The sequence below is a fragment of the Notamacropus eugenii genome, chromosome 2 (assembly GCF_028372415.1).
Source record: "Notamacropus eugenii isolate mMacEug1 chromosome 2, mMacEug1.pri_v2, whole genome shotgun sequence".
Lineage (NCBI taxonomy): Eukaryota > Metazoa > Chordata > Mammalia > Diprotodontia > Macropodidae > Notamacropus > Notamacropus eugenii.
This window is the reverse complement of record NC_092873.1, coordinates 225,285,894-225,308,463: the sequence shown is the minus strand read 5'-3', so window position 1 is coordinate 225,308,463 and position 22,570 is coordinate 225,285,894. Positions and strand designations below refer to the sequence as shown.

Sequence of the window (22,570 nt, the reverse complement as noted above, 5' to 3'; positions counted from 1 at the left end):
CATTGGTAGACTACACCATATATTTCTAAATAGATATGATCTTCTAGATTGAAAGAAGAAAACATATTCAGCGGGTAATTTAAAACAGTTACTTTATTAAAAATAGCAAATTCACAAATACTTAACATCTTGTTGCCATCGGCCACTGAAATACACACTGAGTAGTGTGCCGATTGTCTACTTGTAAACTGAAGCTAAGCTGTCACAAGCCAACTTAGGAATAAAAATTGGAACAAGGCTGATGAGCTTGGGAAGGCTAAATCCTTCAGTCCTGTGAACGACACTTAGCATGAAATAAATGCACTTTCAAGTCTTACCCTCAGCTTTTAGACGATAAGGCAGTAATATAAAGCAGAGCAGCACAATCTTGCAGTCACATTTCCTGATTTGAGACTTCAACATAGCCTGGCCTCCAGCTATGGTGAATTACAGCAGTCAGATTTACTAAAAGCAATGTGTGAAAACAATCAGTTGCATATGCACTTTAATTCTTTGTTGTAGAGAAGATGAATCAGCTTCTGAATTCAGCTGGATTCAGATTATGTTTTTCTCTGAATCACAAGACAAATGAGTGAACTGCGTTGTGTTTTAGCTGGTAGAGGTATTTGGAACGTCTTGAGCATCTGCCAAGTGAAGTTTTTGTCTGAAGTGACCAGTTAAGAAGCTTTTTGTTTTTAAAATACATTTTTAAACATCAAAAAAGTCTTACCATTTAGAGGCTATTAAAATAAGAAAATAAATTTTGGGGCTGTAGGGGTGGGGTAAATATATACTGAAAAAACACTATCCAAGTTTTGTGGCAGGAAAAGCTCTTAAAGAACACTCTAAATTGGTATTCAAAATTGTGTTTGTGTTTAATTTTAATAGTATGTCTTAGGTGCTCAATACTGAACTGTATTGAGAGTGTGTACTAGGTTTCAATAAAGTGTATGGACTCATTTTGGTAGAAGGACCATTTTAAACTATGGTGTTGAATTAGCAGCATATTTTATGGTTAAAATAAATAGCAAAAACAAGAGTTACTTTAGGTTATATAGAGTACTCTAAAGTTTATATAGTTCTGAAAATTAAAAAAAACCACTTAAATAATCATCATGATTATTAGCAACAGCTCACATTTATGTAGAGCTTTAGGGTTTGCAAAATACTCTCCTTACATCTGTGTAAGGTGGGCGATGTGACAAATACTGGTAATATTTTGAATGTACTTCCCTCAGGGCACAGAAAAGTCAAGTGACTTGTCACTTAAATTTCAACACTAAAACTTGAACTGAGGTCTGTTGACACTGACAAGTGCTCTTTCTACAATGCAAGGGAAGTATTTAATATTAAAGTATTTAGAATTTAATGCCTTAAATTCTAAAGTCATATTAAATATGCTTTGGGGGTGATTTAAAAAAGACATTGTTAATATCTTTAATTCTCTTTTCTACAATCACTCTTTCCTATTCTTTTCACCTTAACTATCTTTCCCCTGATCACAGAATATTAGAGTTGGAAGGGGCCTCAACAGCCATCCAATCCAATCAATACAAATATCTGACAAGTAGTCATTTAGCTATAAAGACCTCCAAAGAGAAACAACTGCCTTCCAAGGAAACCCACTTTATTCCGGACAGCTCTGTTAGGAAAATTTTTCTGATATCAAGCTTTTCCTGACACATTCTTTGTAACTTCTACCCACTGCCTGCTCTGTTTCAAATACAGCCAAAGTAGAGCAAGTTTAATCTGTTGTTCACATGGTAGCCCTTCACATATTTGACGATACCTATCATAGCCTCCATAAGTCTTCTATTCTCCAGGTTTCACATCTCTAGTTCCTTCAACAAATCTTTATGTCATAGACTCAAAGTCCTTTACTATCCTGGTTGCCTTCCTCTGGATTCTGTTCAGCTTTCAATACCCAGACAGATCTGTGATTTCTCTGATTTAGAAGTTCCCTCTGATTTTGCACACAATCATCTACACCTGCCTGCTTATTCTGTGATTCTTGTTCACACCTTCCCATAAGTTCTCCACAGGGGGTTCACTTAATACATAGTTTTTCTTCCATTTCTCATGAAGTGATGAGGATCACTGGAGCTGTCCACCAGTCGTCATTCCTCCCGCTCACCATATGATTGTATATTTCTTAAATGACATGCTTTACTTCTGTTCTTTGAAGTCCTCACTGGGATATGCTGCAGCCTGATCACACCACTGTGTGCTTCTCTGTAGCCCACTATGGGATATTAATTGTTAATTCTTCAGAGACCATTGCATTCCATGTCTCACTGCCATATAACTATGTCAGTAGAAAGAAGGGATTAAAAAAGATAGCCTTTTGTGAGAATAATTGGAGTCGTTCCAGGAGCTCTGAAATGTCTCAAAGGAGATCTAACATATTCTCTTCTTCCTACTCAACTATGAGCCCAATTTATTGTACATGCTAGATGCTGATGGAAAAACTCTATAGGTTGCTCATCCAAGTGCATATCATAATTTGAGCAAGACATTCTTTAGCCACTTGGTCTTTGTGGATGGAAGGTCAGGCTAAACTCCAGTTGTTATGGATCTCTTCCAGGAGGCCCTACAATGTTCCAGGCTTGATATAAACAATCTATCATCTAAAAACAGGAACATCTATAGGATTTCACAATTTATAGAGACCCTCTTCAACTTGGATCTTGAGCTGGATTTCCTCCATCATATCGACAAACACTTATTGAATATATATTTTCCTATTTTATGCCTCCCTAATAGTTATGAACAGAGGGTCACTGAAGAGGGTTTCTTCTGTTGTTATAGCTTATTTTATTGGAAAACAGCCTTTGCAGTATGATCTTTTTTTAAAATACATTCATATTTTATTAAATATCTTTCAATTACATGTAAATTTTTTTACTTTTATATGTAAAAATTTTAAGTTCCAAATTCTCTCCTTCCCTCCTACTCTTCCCCACCCCTTGAGAAGGCAAGGAATATAATAATGGTATCATTTTTCTTTATCAAATCAAATGATTTTTATATTATCTACATCTTTCAATTATGGAATGGTAAAGATGTGGCCCATTACTGAATATCCGTTGTGAAAGCCTGCTTGTTCCCTACTAATACCCTCATCAAAGATATCCTTGTTTAGTTGAGAGAGGATTTTAAAGCGTTTGATTTTTTTTATAGATGGCAGAGTAGCCACATGGGTTGAGAGTTGTTGATATTTTCTTGGGTCACCTTTTTTGGATATTAATAAAGTCCAAGATTTTTCCTATGCCTTTGGTACCTTCTCTTCCTTCACATACCTTGCACATTGATCTCTTACCACCCTCACAACGATGTGGCCTTTAGAATAGATCTCCTGGGCATACACCTGGTCTTAATTTGGCTTCCTTTTCCATCTTTGTTCTCTTTAGTGCCATTTCTACTCACCTATAAGCACAGTGAGAACTCTGACATTATGGTCCATGTGTGATGGTTCCACTATTCTTGGGGGTGAAGATAGTTTTTTACTGTATGATTGAAACTCTTTTCCATTTTTCTTCTGTTTGAAGTCCTTCTGGAAGTTTTCATCCTTGTATACTTAGCTGTATGTCTTATTATGCTTAAAGTAGTTTACTCTAATTCTTTGTTTTATGAGACCATATTGCCTATAAAGTTCCTTCAACTTTCTTCATAAAATTTTTTAAATGAATCTATATGTTGTTCCAGTTTTGCCTTTGGCTGCTCTTTCTTCATTTGGCAAGTGAGTCAAATGTTTGCTGACTAAGGTGTTTTATGGATTCTTTTGAGCTTCTTGTGGCAATAGATTCAGATTAAATTTCTGTATAGAATTATTAAAATCACTGTCAGTATTATTTCTGCTTTCCATGTACCATCTTTTCTTTGTCAATTACTTAACTAAGTAATAGGGTTGTTTTAATTGTCCTCTACATTTTTCTCATTCTTCTTCTTATTGCTGATTTTTGTTCAGACAAATTGATGGTGTAACTATACACTGGGAGCTGATTCAGGGATAACTCCCGTATCAGTAGTCTTTTCCTGTCCATTAAAATATAATCTATTTCATTTTTCTGTGATATTGTTTGGTGCCTGCCATGTTAAGCACCTACCAATTCTTTTCTCCAAGAAATGGTTCCTAATATAAAAGCATGAGGTTTTATTTCTGCAGAGTCTACAAGTCTTTGGTCTCTCATGCTTTCCTATATATTTCTTGCCACACTCACCTTTCTCCTTCCCCCACCTTTGTCCCAGAGGACACACTGATTTAACTTCTGAGTTCTTCATAAAATTTTCCCAGCTCTTCATCCTCATTAGTCACATTGGCACATAACCTTCAATTGTTTTTGCCTATTTATTGGCACTCAGAATTCAACACAATAATCCAGAAGTGGTTTGTATTACAGTAAAGCAGTACTAGCACCTTCTTCTTACTAGAAGCTGTGCTTCTCAATGCATCTGAAGATCACATTATAATTTTTGGTTACAATATCACCTGAAACTTAGTCTTCTCTATACTAATATGTGTTACGGTGATCGACGGAATATGAGTGACCAGGAGAACAGATAGTATGACTGATAGAAAAAGAGAAGCTAGGAAGAACTGATTCATGAAGGGAGAGAATGAGTTCCATCTCAGACATGTTAGTGACAACAAGGCATCCAAATGGAATGTCCAGTAAATGTTTACAATTCAAATGAGAAGCTGGAACTGAAGACAAAAATTTGGGAGTCATCAATATTGAGAAAATAGTTGATACCATAAAAGGAAGCTCTCTCTGAAGGAAGGAAGATAAAGGGAAAGGAGCAGAAAAGCAAGTACTAAGCCTAGAGGGAATATTTACTAGTCTTACCTCACTGTCTGAATTTTTTCATATGACAGTGCAGCCAGGATCAGTTTCTGTCTTCTCCAATTCATTTTGCACTTATCTGCACTAAACATTGTCCTATTCTCTAACTGAATAATACAATGTGGCACTTTATCAGTATATAATGTTGTAATCTACAACAGTCTTGTTCACTAATTATTTATCTCCCTAACTACACAAAAAGAGGGATGTTTTATAGGGTCTAGGGAGTATTTAAAACATGAACAAGCTCTTCACATAGGGCATATTCAATAAATACTTGCTGATTCCTTGATTCCTGAAAAGTTGAATACAAATCAAAATTTTATAAATCAAATCACATAACATTTTAAATGCACTAGTGAGAAGTAATTCTATGATGAATATTCAACTTAAAAAAGTAAATGCCCTGTGATTAACAAAACAGATGTCATTATATAGTACATAATCCCATAGGGAAAGCCTACATTTTAATGACTTTGAACTAATTTTAGGCATTTTAGAAGAATTTTAAAAGATGTTCTTAAATTCTATGCATACTACTATACTCCATATAGTTCTTATTTTGCTTTGCCTCAAAGTGATTAACTTTCCAAGGGTATTTGCTATCTGCATGAAAGTTTCCTTATGATAAAACACAAAAAGTTACAAAATTAAGTCATAGAAATGACAGGATATTATGTCCAGAGGTCTAAGGTGCAAAGGGAATAAACTCCATAAGGAACAGCTGGTTGTCACTACTATTAGGTGCTTCTGAGTAGCACCCTTAACCAAAAATTTCCCTGGAACTCATCTCTAGGAATCCCATGCAGTAAAACTTTCCCTGTAGATATTTAGCAAAGGATACATGGAAGAATTCAGTTCTTCTAACTGTAACAAATCAGAAAAATATTTTACTTCTTAAAAGAAAAAAAAACAGACAAAACCCTATTAATAATACAACTTTCCACAGAATAGACACTTTAAAAAACCCCCAAAGATAACTACTTATAAATAGGAAAGAGAAGCCACTTAATGTACTGCCTTCTCTCAGATGGAAAAAAAAGTTCAGAATATCTACACACATACACATATATTTATTTTAACTTAAGAGACTGAGAATATATTTAAGAAAAAAAGTAGTTTTTTATTAATTTTTGAAAGTCTGGATATCATTTCACTGGTGTAAGGAATACTTAGTGAGGAATTACTTCAATCAAGGCTAACCGGTCTATATTCTTAGAGTTGCCAAGGTAGTGACAGGTTAAGTGACATGCCAAGAGTCCCATAACCAGTATGTGGCAGAGGCAAGACTTGAACCTAGGTCTTCTTGACTCCAAGGCCAGCAGCTCTCTATCTACTATGCCATGTTGCCTTAATCAGTTAAAACTTTAAAAAGATAAGCCAGGACAACACTAAAAACTGAAGTTTTAATACCATTCTAAAATTATCTACGATTAATTATTCAGAATAAAAAAAAATCAAAAGAAAGATTTTTGATAAGTGAAAAATGTATAGTAGATTATGCAAATATTTATTTTCTGCGGCTAACTGCAAGAGATGTATAAATACATATTATACTAGGTAAAATATTTGATATTACAGACTTGAAACATGAACAAAAATTTAACAGTTGCCCTGCTTGAATGAAAATTAAATGAAATTGACACTCTTTATTAAATAGTAATAGGTAAATACCTGGAACAGTCTGTTGCTTTTGATTGGTAATTTACAGATTCTAAGGCTGGAATTAATATAGCTGAATACTAAGAATGCAACTGTCAATGTATTAAACTACATGAGCATAATAGTTCTTTAAATATAAAAAAAATCCAAAGTAATTTTTAAAGATAGCATGATAAAAATATATCAGATATAGGAAATCTTTGAACAAAAGGACCTTTACATCTAGGTCTTAATGGAATCTGTACAGAAACATATATTCCCACTTCTAGTATATACATTTAAACATAATAACTCCTTTTATAATATATTCTTTTTTAAAAAATCTCTTTTTCAAATTGTACTCACATCTGACAGAAGCCTATCCAGATTAGCGTCACTGGCTATTTTTCTCTTATCCTCAGGAAGTTCTTCTAACTCCCCATAGAGCTCCAAATTCAATCGAGCTAACTTCTCCTGCATTCCTCGAACGTGTTCCATCTGTTCTATGGAACATTCATTTCCTAGTAGGAGGTGGGGGAAGAAATAAGGAAAGAGAAAAGGAAAAATAAAAGGACTCATAGCTTTAATTAGATGACAAAAAGTATGAGCATGAATGGAATTCAAAGTCAGCAAGCATAAGGGGGGAATGTTTTTCAAAATGAGAATTCCAAAATTAATTGATCTTCCTTTTTCATAAGCTTCACATAATGTTTTTATTTCTGTCTACATAGTAACCTTCAATTACATTCAAATTTCTTACAAAAAATAGAACAATGGCTAAAACACAATAAAGGACAACTGAAATATTTTGAAATCAGGCAAAAGAAGCTAGATTATAAAATCAAAGTATTTATTAATAAGCATAAAATATAAATTCACAGCAATAATGCAGTAAAGAAATATTTCTACCTAGTTTATTTCAGCATGGTCACTGCCTTTTAAATTAGATAAGTGTGATGGTTTGCATGAAATCAAAGTCCAAAAGAACTCAACTTTAAATCATTTTATCATTCAAGTATATAACATTTATGAAGCAGAAATAATCTTCAATTATTACTGATTATAAGAGAAGAGAAACAAACTTGTGGCACTTCTAACACTGGTAGCAAACAGATAACACTTGCAATAAAACCTCATCAACTTGAGCTGAGGAAGGCCAATTTAAAGTAGTAAAAAATGTTAATTACAAACTTCAAATAAATGTTATAATATTACTTTTAGGTACAGGCAGCAAAATAATTTACACTATCAGCTAAAGACGTTGGTGCTGGTAGGTACTGTTGCATCTAATTATCCAGTAAGTTTTCTTTGAAATTAGTAGCACCATTTCTATATTCAGTTTACATTACAAACCATTAATGTACTGAAATAATTTAAAATATCAAGGTTGGTTAAACATGCCTCTCTGTGATCTTGTTGTATTACAAACTCAATTTTAAAAACTTTTTCCATAGATAATACCAAGGTATACTATATGTCAGCTGAAGTGAAGCAAAAAATCCAGAAGCAAGGGAATCTGAATTTAAAAGAAAGTTAGTGTTTCTTCTTGCCAGGTCATAATATCCACAAAATAACCAAGCAAATGAAGGAGGAATATTCACATCACACTATATTCTGAATTTAATCAGCTGGTTCCAACAAAAACAATTCTTTCTGGATAAGGCATCTCACAGTTAGCTGCTTATATATAATTAAAAATTTTTTTGTTAATATAAATCCTGATTCTGCTAATTTTTTTGCACTTGAAAAATATCATACTATCACAAATTTACTAAGGCATTTTGTTTCAATGAACAATAGTAAAATAATTGTCTAGTTCCTCCAAGAAGAATAAAATAATGGGGGACATGAACACTGGAAAGGAATAGGAAAACTTTATAAATTGTCAAAAGTGAACTTTTTCATAAAATGTGGTATAGATTCAGTTTATTTTGTTAAAAATAGCTAGAAAACAGGAACCTGGGATCTCATATGTGTAAGAGACTGAACCCACAGGCAGGAAATAAGCCTGTGTTTGGAAGGAAGGAGGAAAATAACCTTGAGACTTTCCTAGCATGAAACACTAATACAAGCTGAATTTTCCAAGCCCATTCTCACTTTCAACATTCTCAACACACTTATTTGTCAACAATAATCCACTTTATGGGTTCAAGCATATTCTCTCTTACTTTTTTACTTGAACAATTTTATTGAAATCTTATAAATCAAATTTTGATTTATGCCTTTCAGCATGAATATTAACTAGGGATTTTTATAATTCCTATCGGAGGAAGAATATATTTTATTAAGAAGATAGATACATATAAAATAACTACGAAAATATACAAAGATCCTGAAAATTAGGAAACAAAGATAACTTAAAAATCTTAAAGAAAAATTCATGGTTTGTTACCAAATGCTTGAAGTTTTCCAGAATGGAAATCATTCAAAAGGCTCAAGAGGCCCCTCTCCATCTCCTGAACATCTGAGACATCAGTGAGAAAAGAGTGCTGAATTGGAGCTGCCTGGGCACCTTTTCCTTCCCCTCCCTGAGGTCTTGGCTTTTCTTTCATGCCTCTGGAGAGATCAAATATGCTCAATATGAAACTTTTGTCTTCAGAATCACTTACAGACAATACATTAAAACCAATTCTACAATGCATTATGCAATGATTAGTAAACTTAATGAGGTGTTTCTAAAAATCAAAACAAGGAAAAAGCTAACCAAAATCCCTATCAACCAAAGCAAAGACAAAAATAAAAGCATAAGATATAGATAAGCCTTATATCTAAGCCATATAAGATATAGCCTTAAAACTTAAATAAAACGATATCAGATCACTAAAGCATAGAAGAAACTGAATTTATTCACTGACAGCTAGGTAGAGCAGTGGATAGAACATTGGATCTTTGGGACTGGAAGATCTGAGTTTAAATTCTGCTTCAGGTGGCCATGTGACTGTGGGCAAGTAATTTAACCATTGTTTACCTCAGTTTCTTCATCTGTAAAACAGGGATCTCGATAGTACCTATCTCTCAGGGATGTTGTAAGGATCAAATGAGATAATAATTGTAAAGGACTTAACACAGTACCTGGCACATAGTAAGTACCATATAAATGTTAGCTATTTTTGTTATTTAAATAATACTTAAATAAGAAACATATAAGGTATCCCATATAAATAAAGTCTGAAAAAAGAATTTCCTCTTGAAATCAGGATTTTCTAAATTTCTTATTTGCAAATGATATTGCACTGATTACAATAAACCCTGAAATGCTACAAAAAATCCTCAGTAAAACTAACTACATAACAAATTTAGCCTAAGCATCTACACTTGGGGAAAAGTGTTTATCAATCACTGTTTAATTACTACTGACTTCTAGGAAATGATATCTTCTAATTCTTCTCTTATCTCTGTAATCCTTCTCCGGTTCTGTTGCTGAATTATCATCTATCTCCTGAACCCTAAGTAGAGGTGTACTTCAAAGCTCTGTCCTGGGCCCTCTTCTCTTTTCTTTCTCCCTTTCATGGGTTCCATTACAACTTCCAAATCCATAAATGCAGCCCTAATCTCTTTCAAACGCTCCAGTCCTACTGTACATAGTCATGTGAATGTTCCATCAGCATCTCAAACTCAACAAAGAACAAATATAAAACAGTACTTGTTGTCATCTTCCCCCTAAACCCACCTGTCGCCCAACTTCCTTATTTCCAGTGAGGTAGACTTCTGTCTTCTTAGTCATCTAGGTTAATTACCTGTGAATTATCCTGGACTATTTCCTATCTTTCTTCCTGACATCCCTTGATATCCCTTGTTCAAAAGCTTGCAGTAGCTCTCTAGTTCCTCTACGATCAAATAAAAAATCCTCAGCTTAGCATTTATAGACCCTTCACAATATGGCTCCAGTCTACCTTTTGGCCTTATCTCATACTACGCTACATGCTAGCTGTTTCCCAAACTCAATATTCCACTTCCTGCATTTGTGCATTCCTATGAATGAGTACCATGAACCAGAATGAACTCCCTCATCTCTGCTTCTTAGAATCTCTATCTTCTTTTGAAGCTCCACTCAGGTGCTACCAGGGGCAGCTAGATGGTGCAGTGGATAGAGAGTACAGGAGTCAGGAGGACCTGAGTTCAAATCTCACCTCAGACACTTGATACTCACTGGCTGTGTGACCTTGGGCAAGTCACTTAACCCCACTGCCTCATCCTGGCTCATCTTCAGTCATCCTGATGAATATATGGTCATTGAATTCAGATGGCTCTAGAGGAGAAGTGAGGCTGGTGACCTGCACAGCCCTCCCTCACTCAAAACAAAGTCCAAGTGCAAGTCATGTCACTATTTCTCTGATGGCATGGTCTTTTTTGGCAACAAAAGACAAACAAACAGGTGCTTCCAACCTGAAGTCTTCACCAACCCCATCGACCATGAAAGTTCTTTTCTTCTTCAAATTACTCTTTATTTTATGCATGTAAATTTTGTATTCTAACATACCAAAGCTGCTTGAGGATAGGAAGAGATTTAATTTTGTCTTTGTATCTATGATGCACTGCACAGTGCATTTCACATAGTAGCTGCTTAATAAAAATTTAACTAAATGATTAGTCTTTCTCTCAAATCATTATATTTAAAAAATTTAGTTTTATATATAGTCATGCTTGAATTCTTCTTCTCTGGAGTCTTCCTCATTTTCCTAGCCTGACACATTGCCACCCTGGAGAGAATTCCTCCATTGATTGGTGACCACCTACCTGGCATCATCATTTTAGGAAAACCCCCTCTGTCATGGTTCACTTCACTCATAGGGACTTTTTTTTTCACCACCCACGCCTGGGGGTACCATTCCTTAGTCTTTCCCTCTTTCCAGCTTCTCTGTATAGTATTTTCTTCCCTCATCAGAATATAAGCTCCTTGAGCACAAGAACCCTCTTATTTGCTTGTGTCTGTATTCCCAGCACACTGACTAGTATGTAGTTAGTCATGACTTAATAATTGCTCTAACTACCTACCTACATCTTGATCACAATTAGTGGGAACAATGAATCCCATGAAGTGAGGACTCATATTCAAACTCTCACTACATGAAGTTATAACTATGTACAATATGATGGTTCCAGTCCAATGGAAATATGCATATTTTGAAAAATGGATAATTTTGATTACATTAAATGGAAAAGTTTTTGCACAAACAAAGCCAATGCAACCAAGATCAGGAGGGAAGCAGAAAACTGGGAAAGAATCTTTACAACTAGAGTCTGTGATAAAGACTTCATTTCTAAAATATATAGAAAACTGACTTAAATTTACAAGAATGCAAGTCATACCCCAATTGATAAATGGTCAAAGGATGTGAACCAGCAGTTTTCAGAGGAAGGAATTAAAGCTATCCATAGTCATATGAAAAAATGCTCTAAATCACTATTGATTAGAGAGATGAAAATTGAAACAACATCACACCTATCAGATTGGCTAATGTGACAAAACAGGAAAATGATACATGTTGGAGAGGATATGGAAGCTGAAATACTAATTCACTGTTGATGGAGTTGTGAAGTGATCCAACCATTCTGGAGAGCAATTTGGAACTATGACCAAAGGGCTATAAAAATGTGCATATCCTTTGACAAAGCAATACTGCTTGTAGGGCTGTATCCCAAAGAGATCATAAAAATGGGAAAAGGACCCATATGTACAAAAATATTTATAGCAGCTTTTTTTGTGGTGGCCAAGAACTAGAAATTGGGATTCCCATCAATTGGGGAATGGCTGAACAAGTTGTGGTATATGAATATAATGGAATACTATTGCGCTGTAAGAAATGACAAACAGTTAGACTTCAGAAAGAGTTGGAAAGATTTATATGAACTGATGCTGGGTGAAATGAGCAGAACCAAGAGAACATTATACACAGTAACAGCCACAGTATGCAAGGACTGTATCTGATAAACTTAGCCCTTCACAGCAATGCAAGGACCTAAAACATTTCCAAAGGATTCATGATGCAAAATGCCATACACATCTAGAGAAAGAACTATAGAGTCAGAATACAGAATGAAGCAGACTATTTTCTCTTTTGTTATGTTTTGGTCTGGTTTTTCTCCTTGTTTCTCCCATTCATTTTAAGTTTTCTATGCAACATGATTAATGTGAAAATGTGTTTAATAAAAATGTATGTATAGAACCCATATAAGATTGCATACTGTCTTGTGGAGGGAGGTAGGAGATGGGGGAGAAAATTTAAAACTTAGGGAACTGATTGTTGAAAAGTGAAAATAAATATATATAAAAAAGAAAAATGTGATCTCTTTACAAGATTCATTATTTGTATTAACTAGGACCTAGCTGAATCTACCTAAATGTATTTCTACCAAAATATAAAACCTGGGTCTTTTGAACTTTATCCTGGTTTTTTAAACTGACCATTATATTTTAAGTAATGCATTGAAATTTCTTTCTTTTTTTTTTTATTTAACTTTTAACATTCATTTTCACAAAATTTTGGGTTACAAATTTTCTCCCCTTTTATCCCCTCCCCCCCCAAACACCAAGCATTCTAATTGCCCCTATCACCAATCTGCTCTCTCTTCTATCATCCCTCTCTGCCCTTGTCTCCATCTTCTTTTTTGTCCTGTAGGGCCAGATAGCCTTCTATACCCCTTTACCTGTATTTCTTATTTCCTAGTGGCAAGAACATTACTCGACAGTTGATCCTAACACTTTGAGTTCCAACCTCCCCACCTCCCTCCCTCTCCACCCCTTCCCCCCGGAAGGCAAGCAACTCAACATAGGCCAAATCTGTGCAGTTTTGCAAATGACCTCCACAATAGTTGTGTTGTATAGGACTAACTATATTTCCCTCCATCCTATCCTGTCCCCCATTACTTCTATTCTCTTTTGATCCTATCCCTCCCCATGAGTGTCGACCTCAAATTGCACTCTCCTCCCCATGCCCTCCCTTCTATCATCCCCCCCACCCTGCTTATCCCCTTATCCCCCACTTTCCTGTATTGTAAGATAGGTTTTCATACCAAAATGAGTGTGCATTTTATTCTTTCCTTTAGTGGAATGTGATGAGAGTAGACTTCATGTTTTTCTCTCACCTCCCCTCTTTATCCCTCCACTAATGAGTCTTTCGCTTGCCTCTTTTATGAGAGATAATTTGCCCCATTCAATTTCTCCCTTCCTCCTCCCAATATCTTTGTCTCTCACTACTTGATCTCATTTTTTTTTTAAGATATGATCCCATCCTCTTCAATTCACTCTGTGCACTCTGTCTCTACGTATGTGTGCGTGTGTGCATGTGTGTGTGTGTAATCCCACCCAGTACCCAGATACTGAAATGTTTCAAGAGTTACAAATATTGTCCTTCCATGTAGGAATGTAAACAGTTCAACTTTAGTAAGTCCCTTATGACTTCTCCTTGCTGTTCACCTTTTGATGGTTCTCTTCATTCTTGTGTTTGGAAGACAAATTTTCTTTTCAGCTCTGGTCTTTTCATCAAGAATGCTTGAAAATCCTCTATTTCATTGAAAGACCAATTTTTCCCCTGAAGTATTATATTCAGTTTTGCTGGGTAGGTGATTCTTGGTTTTAGTCCTAGTTCCTTTGACTTCTGGAATATCCTATTTCATGCCCTTCGATCCCTTAATGTAGAAGCTGCTAGATCTTGTGTTATCCTGATTGTATTTCCACGATATTTGAATTGTTTCTTTCTAGCTGCTTGCAATATTTTCTCCTTGACCTGGGAACTCTGGAATTTGGCCACAATGCTCCTAGGAGTTTCTCTTTTTGGATCTCTTTCAGGCGGTGTTCTGTGGATTCCTTGAATATTTATTTTGCCCTCTGGTTCTAGAATCTCAGGGCAGTTTTCCTTGATAATTTCATGAAAGATGATGTCTAGGCTCTTCTTTTGATCATAGCTTTCAGGTAGTCCCATAATTTTTAAATTGTCTCTCCTGGATCTATTTTCCAGGTCAGTTGTTTTTCCAATGAGATATTTCACATTATCTTCCATTTTTCGAATCTGCACGCTATGTTCTGCGATATCTGTCTTTCTCATAAAGTCCTTAGCCTCCATCTGTGCCATTCTAATTTTGAAAGAACTATTTTCTTCAGTGAGCTTTTGAATCTCCTTTTCCATTTGGCTAATTCTGCTTTTGAAAGCATTCTTTTCCTCATTGGCTTTTTGAACCTCTTTTGCCAATTGAGTTAGGCTAGTTTTCAAGGTGTTAATTTCTTCAACATTTTTTTGGGTCTCCTTTAGCAGGGAGCTGATTTGCTGTTCTTGCTTTGACTTCATGTCTCTCATTTCTCTTCCCAGCTTTTCCTCCACCTCTCTAACTTGATTTTCAAAATTCTTTTTGAGCTCTTCCATGGCCTGAGCCCACTGGGTGGGCTGGGACACAGAAGCCTTGATTTCTGTGTCTTTGCCTGATGGTAAGCATTGTTCTTCCTCATCAGAAAGGAAGGGAGGAAATGCCTGTTCACCAAGAAAGTAACCTTCTATAGTCTTATTTCTTTTCCCTTTTCTGGGCATTTTCCCAGCCAGTGACTTGACCTCTGAATATTCTCCTCACAACCACCTCGCCTCCTGATCCTCCCAGCCAGCGTTTGGGGTCTGAGATTCAAATGCTGCTTCCAGCCTCAGGGCTTTGGGCAGGGGCAGGGCTGCTATTCAGTGTGAGATTAAGTTCAGGTGGTCAGGTCGGGGCAGGGCCGCCTCTCAGGCTCAGTTCCCTCAGGGAGTTTATGCACAGACCTTCAACAATGGATCTGGGGTCCTGCCTGCTTGGGGAGCCCTGGTCTGCAGCCGCCCCTCAGCTTCTGTCTCCCGAGGGGGCCCGAGCCATGGGGGCACCCCACTCCCCCCTCGACCCGCCAAAGAGACTCTCTCACCAACCCCCGTCACCTGTGGGTGGAGGAACTTGTGCGGCCGCTGGAGATCCTGCCCCTGAAGCCTGCTCGGATCTGTTCCTCTCGGTGCCGCGGCCAGGCCGCGGCAGGTCTGGGCTGGGCTCCGCGTCTGCAGCGCGACGGACCTTTTGCGAGAGGTTTGCAGGTCCCTCTGTGGGTGGAGGGACCCGCGTGGCCGCTGGAGATCCTGTCCCTGAAGCCTGCTCGGTTGTTTTCCTCTCGGTGCCGCGGCCGCGGCAGGGCTGTACTCAGCTCCCAGTCCCGGCACTCAGTCCGCGGTGCGAAAGACCTTTTGCGAGAGGTTTGCAGGTCTCTCCGGAACAGAAATCTCCCTCGCTCCAATGTTCTGTGGCCTCTGGGTGCAGAATTCACCGTGAGTTACTTCTTTGTAGTTGTTCTATGGGTTCTGGGTTCGGAGCTATGTGTATGTGCGTCTTTCTACTCTGCCATCTTGGCTTTGCCCCCCTAAAATTTCTTTCTTAACATATTAACAATCTACGTGTGAACATACACTAGATTCTCTGAACTGATAAGTGTAAACTTAATGTATATATTCTTAATGACTACATATATATGTGTATCTAGGTAAATACATATACAATGTATATGTGTTGTGTATACATTGTATGCAATATCTTATATATAGGTATGTACATATGTACAATGTGTATATATTTACATGTGTATATACACACATATATACAAAAACATATTTCACTGAAACAGTACTAGCCCTAGTATTCACACCTCTAGAGCACTTCCCTTCCCTTACATATATTACTTTCCCTTAAACCTTAATAAATTGATAAGCGTATATACTAAGCTCTTATTACAGTCCAGATATTGTCCTAGGAACTGGAAATACAAATTCATAAATCAAAAAATCTTTCCTTGCAAGGAGCTTATATCCTACAGAGGAAATAAGTATATTATACACAATAAGGTGACTAAAATACAAAGTAGTTAAATACCAGGTAGTTTGAGGGGGTAGGAATTAGAAGTTGAAATGATCAGAAAAGGCTTTATGTAAAAGGATGTTTGAACTGCATCTTGAAGAAAAAGAGGGTTTCTATGAGGTGAAGGTGAGGAGAGAGTACATTCAAGGCATGGAAGGTAGAGAGGGGTGCAGTTGTGAAAAAGCAGGAAATGGGAAATGGAATGTCTTATGGGAGGAACAGAGGGAACAGAGAAGTCAGTTGAACTGTATCAGAGTGTGGGAGAGAGTAATCTACAACAAGGTTAGATATGTTGGAAAGACCTTTAAAAGTTAAACAGAGGAGTTTATATTTGATTCTAGAGGCAATAGAAGTCACTGGAATTTACTGAGATGGGGAATGTCAAAGTTAGAACTGCAATTAAGGAAAATCACTCAGGCAGTAGTGTGTAGAAGATGAAATGAAATGGGGAGGTCTCAAGACAGGGGTAAGAGATGGTGAGGGACTGAACTAAGGGGGCAACTGAGTGACTAGAGAGAAGTGGTTGAATGATAGAGAGTGGATGTAGAAAGGCAAGATTTAGCAAATGACTTATATATGTATGGTGAGGGAGAGTGAAGAGTCAAGGATAAGGCCGAAAGTCACAAACCTGGAAGAATGGAAAAGTAGTGATGGTTTCAACAGGAATAGGGAAATCTGGAAGAAGGGTGAAATGAAGACAATGAGTTTTGTTTTAAATGTGTTCAGTCAGAAATATCTCTGGAATATACACTGTGAAATGTCTAATAGGCAATTGGTGATCGCAGAATTGAAGCTCAGGGGAGAGATTGAGGTTTGACATATAGCTCTTGGAGTTATCTTTATAAGAATGATAACTAAACCCAGAAATTTAATGGGCTGCCTTCACATGGACTGTTATGTGATATATATACATATATATGTGTATATAGCTTTTTATTCATTTTGAATATGAGGGAGAGGGATTAATCCCTCTCCTCTAAGTCCTAATCATTCTCTCAAATTATTCTCCAACCTAGTTTATTGTATCCAGACAAGACAACCTCCTTACAATACCTGTATACAACACGCTATATTCTTGCACCGATGCTTTTACTCACGCTATTTTCCCCACTCTGAAATGTCTCCTTACTCTTTTCCCAATAATCTAAATGCTTCACTTCTCTTTCAAGAGCTAGCATAAAATTCTAATCATTCAAGATTAAATCTCTCACCATTTTTTGACTAAAAGTAAAACCTCCCCACTTATGCATTCAATCTATGTTATAATATTAACATTTATGATTAATATTTACGTAACATTGTATGGTTTGCAAAACATTTTACAAAATTTATCTCATTCAATTCTTACAACAACCCTGTGAGATAATGCCAATCATTATCTGCAGTTTACAGATGAAGAAATTAAAACTCAAAACAGTCAAATGACTGGTTCAAGGTCACATAGCTAGTTCATAAATATAGATGAGTTAAATCTTCTGGACTCCAGGTACAGTACCCGATCCATTATATCGCACTGCCTTCTTAACACTAATAGCATTGATATACTGCTTTAAATTCTGCAAAGTATTTTACAAATATTATCCAAGTTTATCTTCATAATCACCCTGGGAGGTAGGTGCTACTATTATCCCCATTTTACACTTGATGAAACTGAGGCAGATAGAGGTTAAATGACTTGCCCAGAGGCACATAAGTAATAAGTATCTGAGGCCAAATTTGAACTCCAGTTTTTCTGATTCCTGGTCCAGCACTCTATCCACTTCACCACCAACTGCCTCGAAGGTTGTATTTGATATACTTCTCTGTAAGAATTCTCATGTCTTCATTAAAAATGTTTTATTTCCCCACAATTTGTGTAAGAGTATCCACAAGTAAAGCAACAATGTCTTCACACACACACACACACACACACACACACACACACACACACGCAAAATGTAGGCAGAACTCCTGACAGATTTTGTTCAAAAAAGTGCTTTTCCAAGAGAAATTTCAATAATAAATTTTGTATTTGAATGCATCTTTTAGTATTCAGAAAGCAGACTGTGATAACTAGAAATGTTATCATGCTACTAAAGTATTTAATATAGTAAGAAAAAAACTCATCTGGGTTGAAAATATATTTCAATTTAATTTTTAAAACCATCCTGCTTTCCTTTAAATACTGCCAAAGGGAACACATTCCTTTCCATTTGCCTTTTTCAAGTTTCTGGTTCATTCATTAGCTCCAGTCATAACTTTTTTTTTCAACTCTCAGATCATGACCTTTGATTGTTCCTCAACCAAGAATTTTCTTATTGTGCCTATAAAATCTCCATACAGTCATCTTCATAACAGAGTTTTTATTCACTTTCACTAGACATTCACCTGACTGAATCATTAATTTCTGTCAAACTACACCACAAGATATATTATTTAGCAAATAAATAAAAATACTGCCAAGTGAAAAAAGTTTTTAGGAAGTAATAAGAAATATTTCACTATTTCTTTAAACAATATTTCCTCCAACAGTTCAGAAGATGAAGGCTCACCTTTTTAACTTTGGTCTTTGTGAAGTTGACTGTGATGCAGGATTTGAAAACCCCGTGCTTTTACTAACTGGCATAGAGTTTTTCTTGGAATTAACCAGCTGAGTAGAATGAGAACTAAAGGATTTAGGACTCTTCCTTTTTATTTTCCTTTCTTCCATAGTTTTACGTTCCTTGATGCACCAAGATTGATTTTTAAAGACCTGATTAAGGAAACACAGTTATTATTCATTCATGTAATATTCCTTCAGCAAACATTTATTTTTTAAATATATTTTATTTTGTTAAATGTTTCCCAATTACATTAAAATTTTAACATTCATTTAAAAAAAAAAATTGAATTCTAAATTCTCTCCCTCCCGCTACTTTCCCACCTCTTGAGAAGGCAAGCAAAATTATGTCGATTATACACGTGAAGTCATGCAAAATGTATTTTCCATATTAGCCATCTGGAAAACATTTATTAAGTGCATGCTGTGTGTAAAAAACATAGTCCTAAGTATGGGAGAGCTAGAAACATAAATAAGACAGCTTCTGTCTACAAGAATTTTATAATCTAGCTATCATATATGTACAAGATTCTACAGCAAAAACATTTCACATTCTGCAAAAAGAATTTAAGTAGTGGCATACACCTATAATCCCTACAGCCAGTGTAGCCGAGGTTCATTGCTTGAGCTTGGAAGTTCTAAACATCAATGGACTAAGTAAGCTTAATGAATGGTTAAGGCATAAATATGGGGGTACAGTGGTGAAATAGGGAAAGAAGAATCAGCTGCATAAGGAGGTGTAAACTGGGCCAAGCACTGATCTAGTGGGATCAGGCTGTGACTAAGTGCTGAGATAGGGAGCCCCTTTAAAACCAATTAATTAACAAACAAAAACCCTAGTAAGAATTGCTAAAATGAATAGCAATGGTTAGGATAATCATTCCTAAAATTCAGATCCATATTACAGGATCTAGAAAGATGAAACTAGCTTTAACCCCAACCTCTTTCCCTAGCTTCCCCTCACTCAAAAGTGAGCCTTTCCCCCTAAATTTAATGTTTTTTCTCTTCTAAATCTGATCCTATGAGCCCCTAAGTGTCTATTGTCTTCATGGTCTTTCCCTTTCCACATCAAAATTTGCTAAGACAAAGTCCGAAAAATTCATTTACACTATAGAGTAAGTCAATCATTCAATAAGCATTTATTAAGAACTTATTATATGGCAGGTGGAGCGTGTAACATCTTCATGTCATCTATTCCAAAAGGTATTTGTATTTTAACAAGGAAGAAGAATTCCTAAGCTAATTAAATTATATTCTTGTGGAATTTAAGGTATTATTAGTCAGCTGGCAGGTAAGGTAGTAAAGAGCCTAAGGAGCTTTCATTAACTGAAATCATGCAATATACATGGCTGCCTACTCTATGTGGAACGTTGATTCTAACCATATGCAAAAAAACCTCCACTCTGTTTCCAAATAGCTTCTAAAGTGATTACTATATATGGATTCTGCCCTCCCCCAAACTGGAAGACAAATGTCAGCTATATGACAGTAAACGGCCTTCTGTCAAGAACAGCAGATATAAAATCTCCCAGCTTTTTTCAGTTACCAAATACTAATCTTAACAGATACAAAATATTTTTCATAGCTGACTGCACAACTTATATTTTTCTATAGGCCAAGGCTACAGTAATCCTCACTAAAGACATTCTTTTCTTGGATGATATTTTACAACTATGTAATATGAAAAATATACTGCCGTTTGTCTGATTTGAGTTTGTTTCCAAGAGGGCTCATTATTTTTTCATTCAGGAAAAATCAAATCAAGAACTGCCACGCCTAAAAATTATTTAACAATTAGTCCAGATTTTTCACTATTATCCAGATTAAAATCCACCAACACTGGTTATATAATTCTACTCAGGGTGAATTTACTCAACCACCAATCAGCTGGAATTTCTGCCGTTCCCTAGGAAAGCAAGTTTTTACTTCGTTGGGATCAGATATCCAAGCCCTGATCCTCTGAGTATGAATCAGCTTAAACAAAAATGCTGCAGTTCCCAAGTCAGCAACTCTGCTCCTTCGCCAGTGTTCCACAAAAGGCCACTTTCCAGGGGTTCCCTTTCAGCCAGCACAGACCCAAAATTAATGCAAAGATGGTTCAACAATCTGCCCAAAACCTGAGCTCTTCTGCCTACAAAAATCCAGGATGCGTACACGTTCAAAAGGGGTATTCAGGCTTATACGCTGGAAGGAGCACTGCACCAGGAGTCAGGAATCCTGGCCTCTAATTCCATTTTTGTCCCTAATTTACTGTGTAACTAAGCTTTTGAACCTCTCTCTCCTCGCTAGGCCCGTATTCTCGTCCATAAAATGAGGAAGTTAGACTAGACGATCTCCATAATTTCTTCCGTACGTCTCCTTCACCACCCAAGAGCAATAAAAACAAAAAAAACCGGGGAGGAAAAGCCAGGCCAAAGGTCCCCTCCAGCTCCAAACCCTCCGAGGGAAGAAGGAAGGACAGAGAGATGCCCGGGGAGTCCCTCGCGCCACTCAGCCCAGGTCTCCTGGACAGCGCCCGGCCAGAGGGCAGCGTGGGAGCTCGGCAGGGCCGCGCAGGTCTGGCGGGGGAGCGGCTAGGGGCATCTCCAGCCCGTACCTGAGGCGGGAGGAGCAGGGCGCGACAAGGAGTACCGGCCCGCACAGCGGCTGCAGTCACATCGCAGCCGGGACACCTTCTCAGACTGTTTTGTTTACGGAAGTGACGAGGGAGGATGGCGCCCCGGCAAACCAGGCAAGAGCCCCGCCCCTTTCCGCGGGATAAAGCGAGCCCCGGCCTCCGCCCCTTCTCACGCATCATTTTGTGGTTTCCTGCTCTTTCTTCTCCTCTCACTCGCGTGGGAGCAGGGAGAAAGAACCCGGAACAGAAGTAGTCATGTGGAGATAGAGAATCAGAAAGCGGCCTAGGGAGAATGGGTGAGGAGGTGTGGAGCGCTGCCTTCCCCCTCCACCAGGGTCTGAGACGCGGCGAGGCGTACTCCTGGGAAATGTAGTCCACATGCCTGAACGCCGGCCCCGCTCTCCTGCGTAGTAAGACCAACCCGGAGAACTTGCCTACTCTATTTCCCAGCATGCTCTGCCACTAAATGTTGGGAACCGGAAGTTACTGTGTTACCATAGTGACTTTTCCGGATCTGGTCCCTATTGGGACCTTAAAAGGAACTTCTAAGAGATTTTTTTGCAGCCGAAGCCGTGTCATTATAGTATCGCGTTAAAGTCAATAAATCATTGGACTGGAAAGGACTTTGAAGAAGACCTCTCCGCATAACTACGCCCGTTCATGATAGAGAGAAACCATCCTTATTTTTAATGGTATTTAGAAAAAGAACAAGGGACGCTTTCCCCTAAACGTTTCCGTTCGTGTTGGGTATTTGTCATTGATTGGTGTTAAAAGTGGGATAGTTTAGAATTCTCAGTTTCTGCTCTCCGCGTCTTTGTACAGGCTGTCCCGCATGCCAGAAAAACTCCCGTGCCCTCCTCTAGGACCTTCTCCATCTACTCCCAAGGTTCAGCTCCTGTGACAGTTATCAAAGACCTTTCCGGATTTCCCCCAGTTGTTAACTCCGAAATTACTTTTATTTTTACCCATTTAGAAAGAAATTTACCTATTCGTGTAAATACACGAAATGTTATATTCAGTCCCAAGTAGATTGTAAACTTCTTGACATTATTTTTA

The 22,570-nt window shown here is 37.2% G+C and overlaps 1 protein-coding gene across 1 annotated transcript; it reads right to left on the bottom strand.

Annotated features, from left to right (window-relative positions):
- Positions 1-75: 75 nt before the first annotated feature.
- On the bottom strand, positions 76-21,976 carry CCDC28A (coiled-coil domain containing 28A). The gene is given in 8 exon segments (XM_072643463.1): positions 76-643; positions 5,668-5,690; positions 6,831-6,985; positions 8,857-9,020; positions 18,851-19,050; positions 21,494-21,604; positions 21,606-21,634; positions 21,637-21,976. Coding segments are annotated over 8 exon segments (1,068 nt in total). The 5' UTR covers positions 21,968-21,976; the 3' UTR covers positions 76-588.
- Positions 21,977-22,570: the final 594 nt, after the last annotated feature.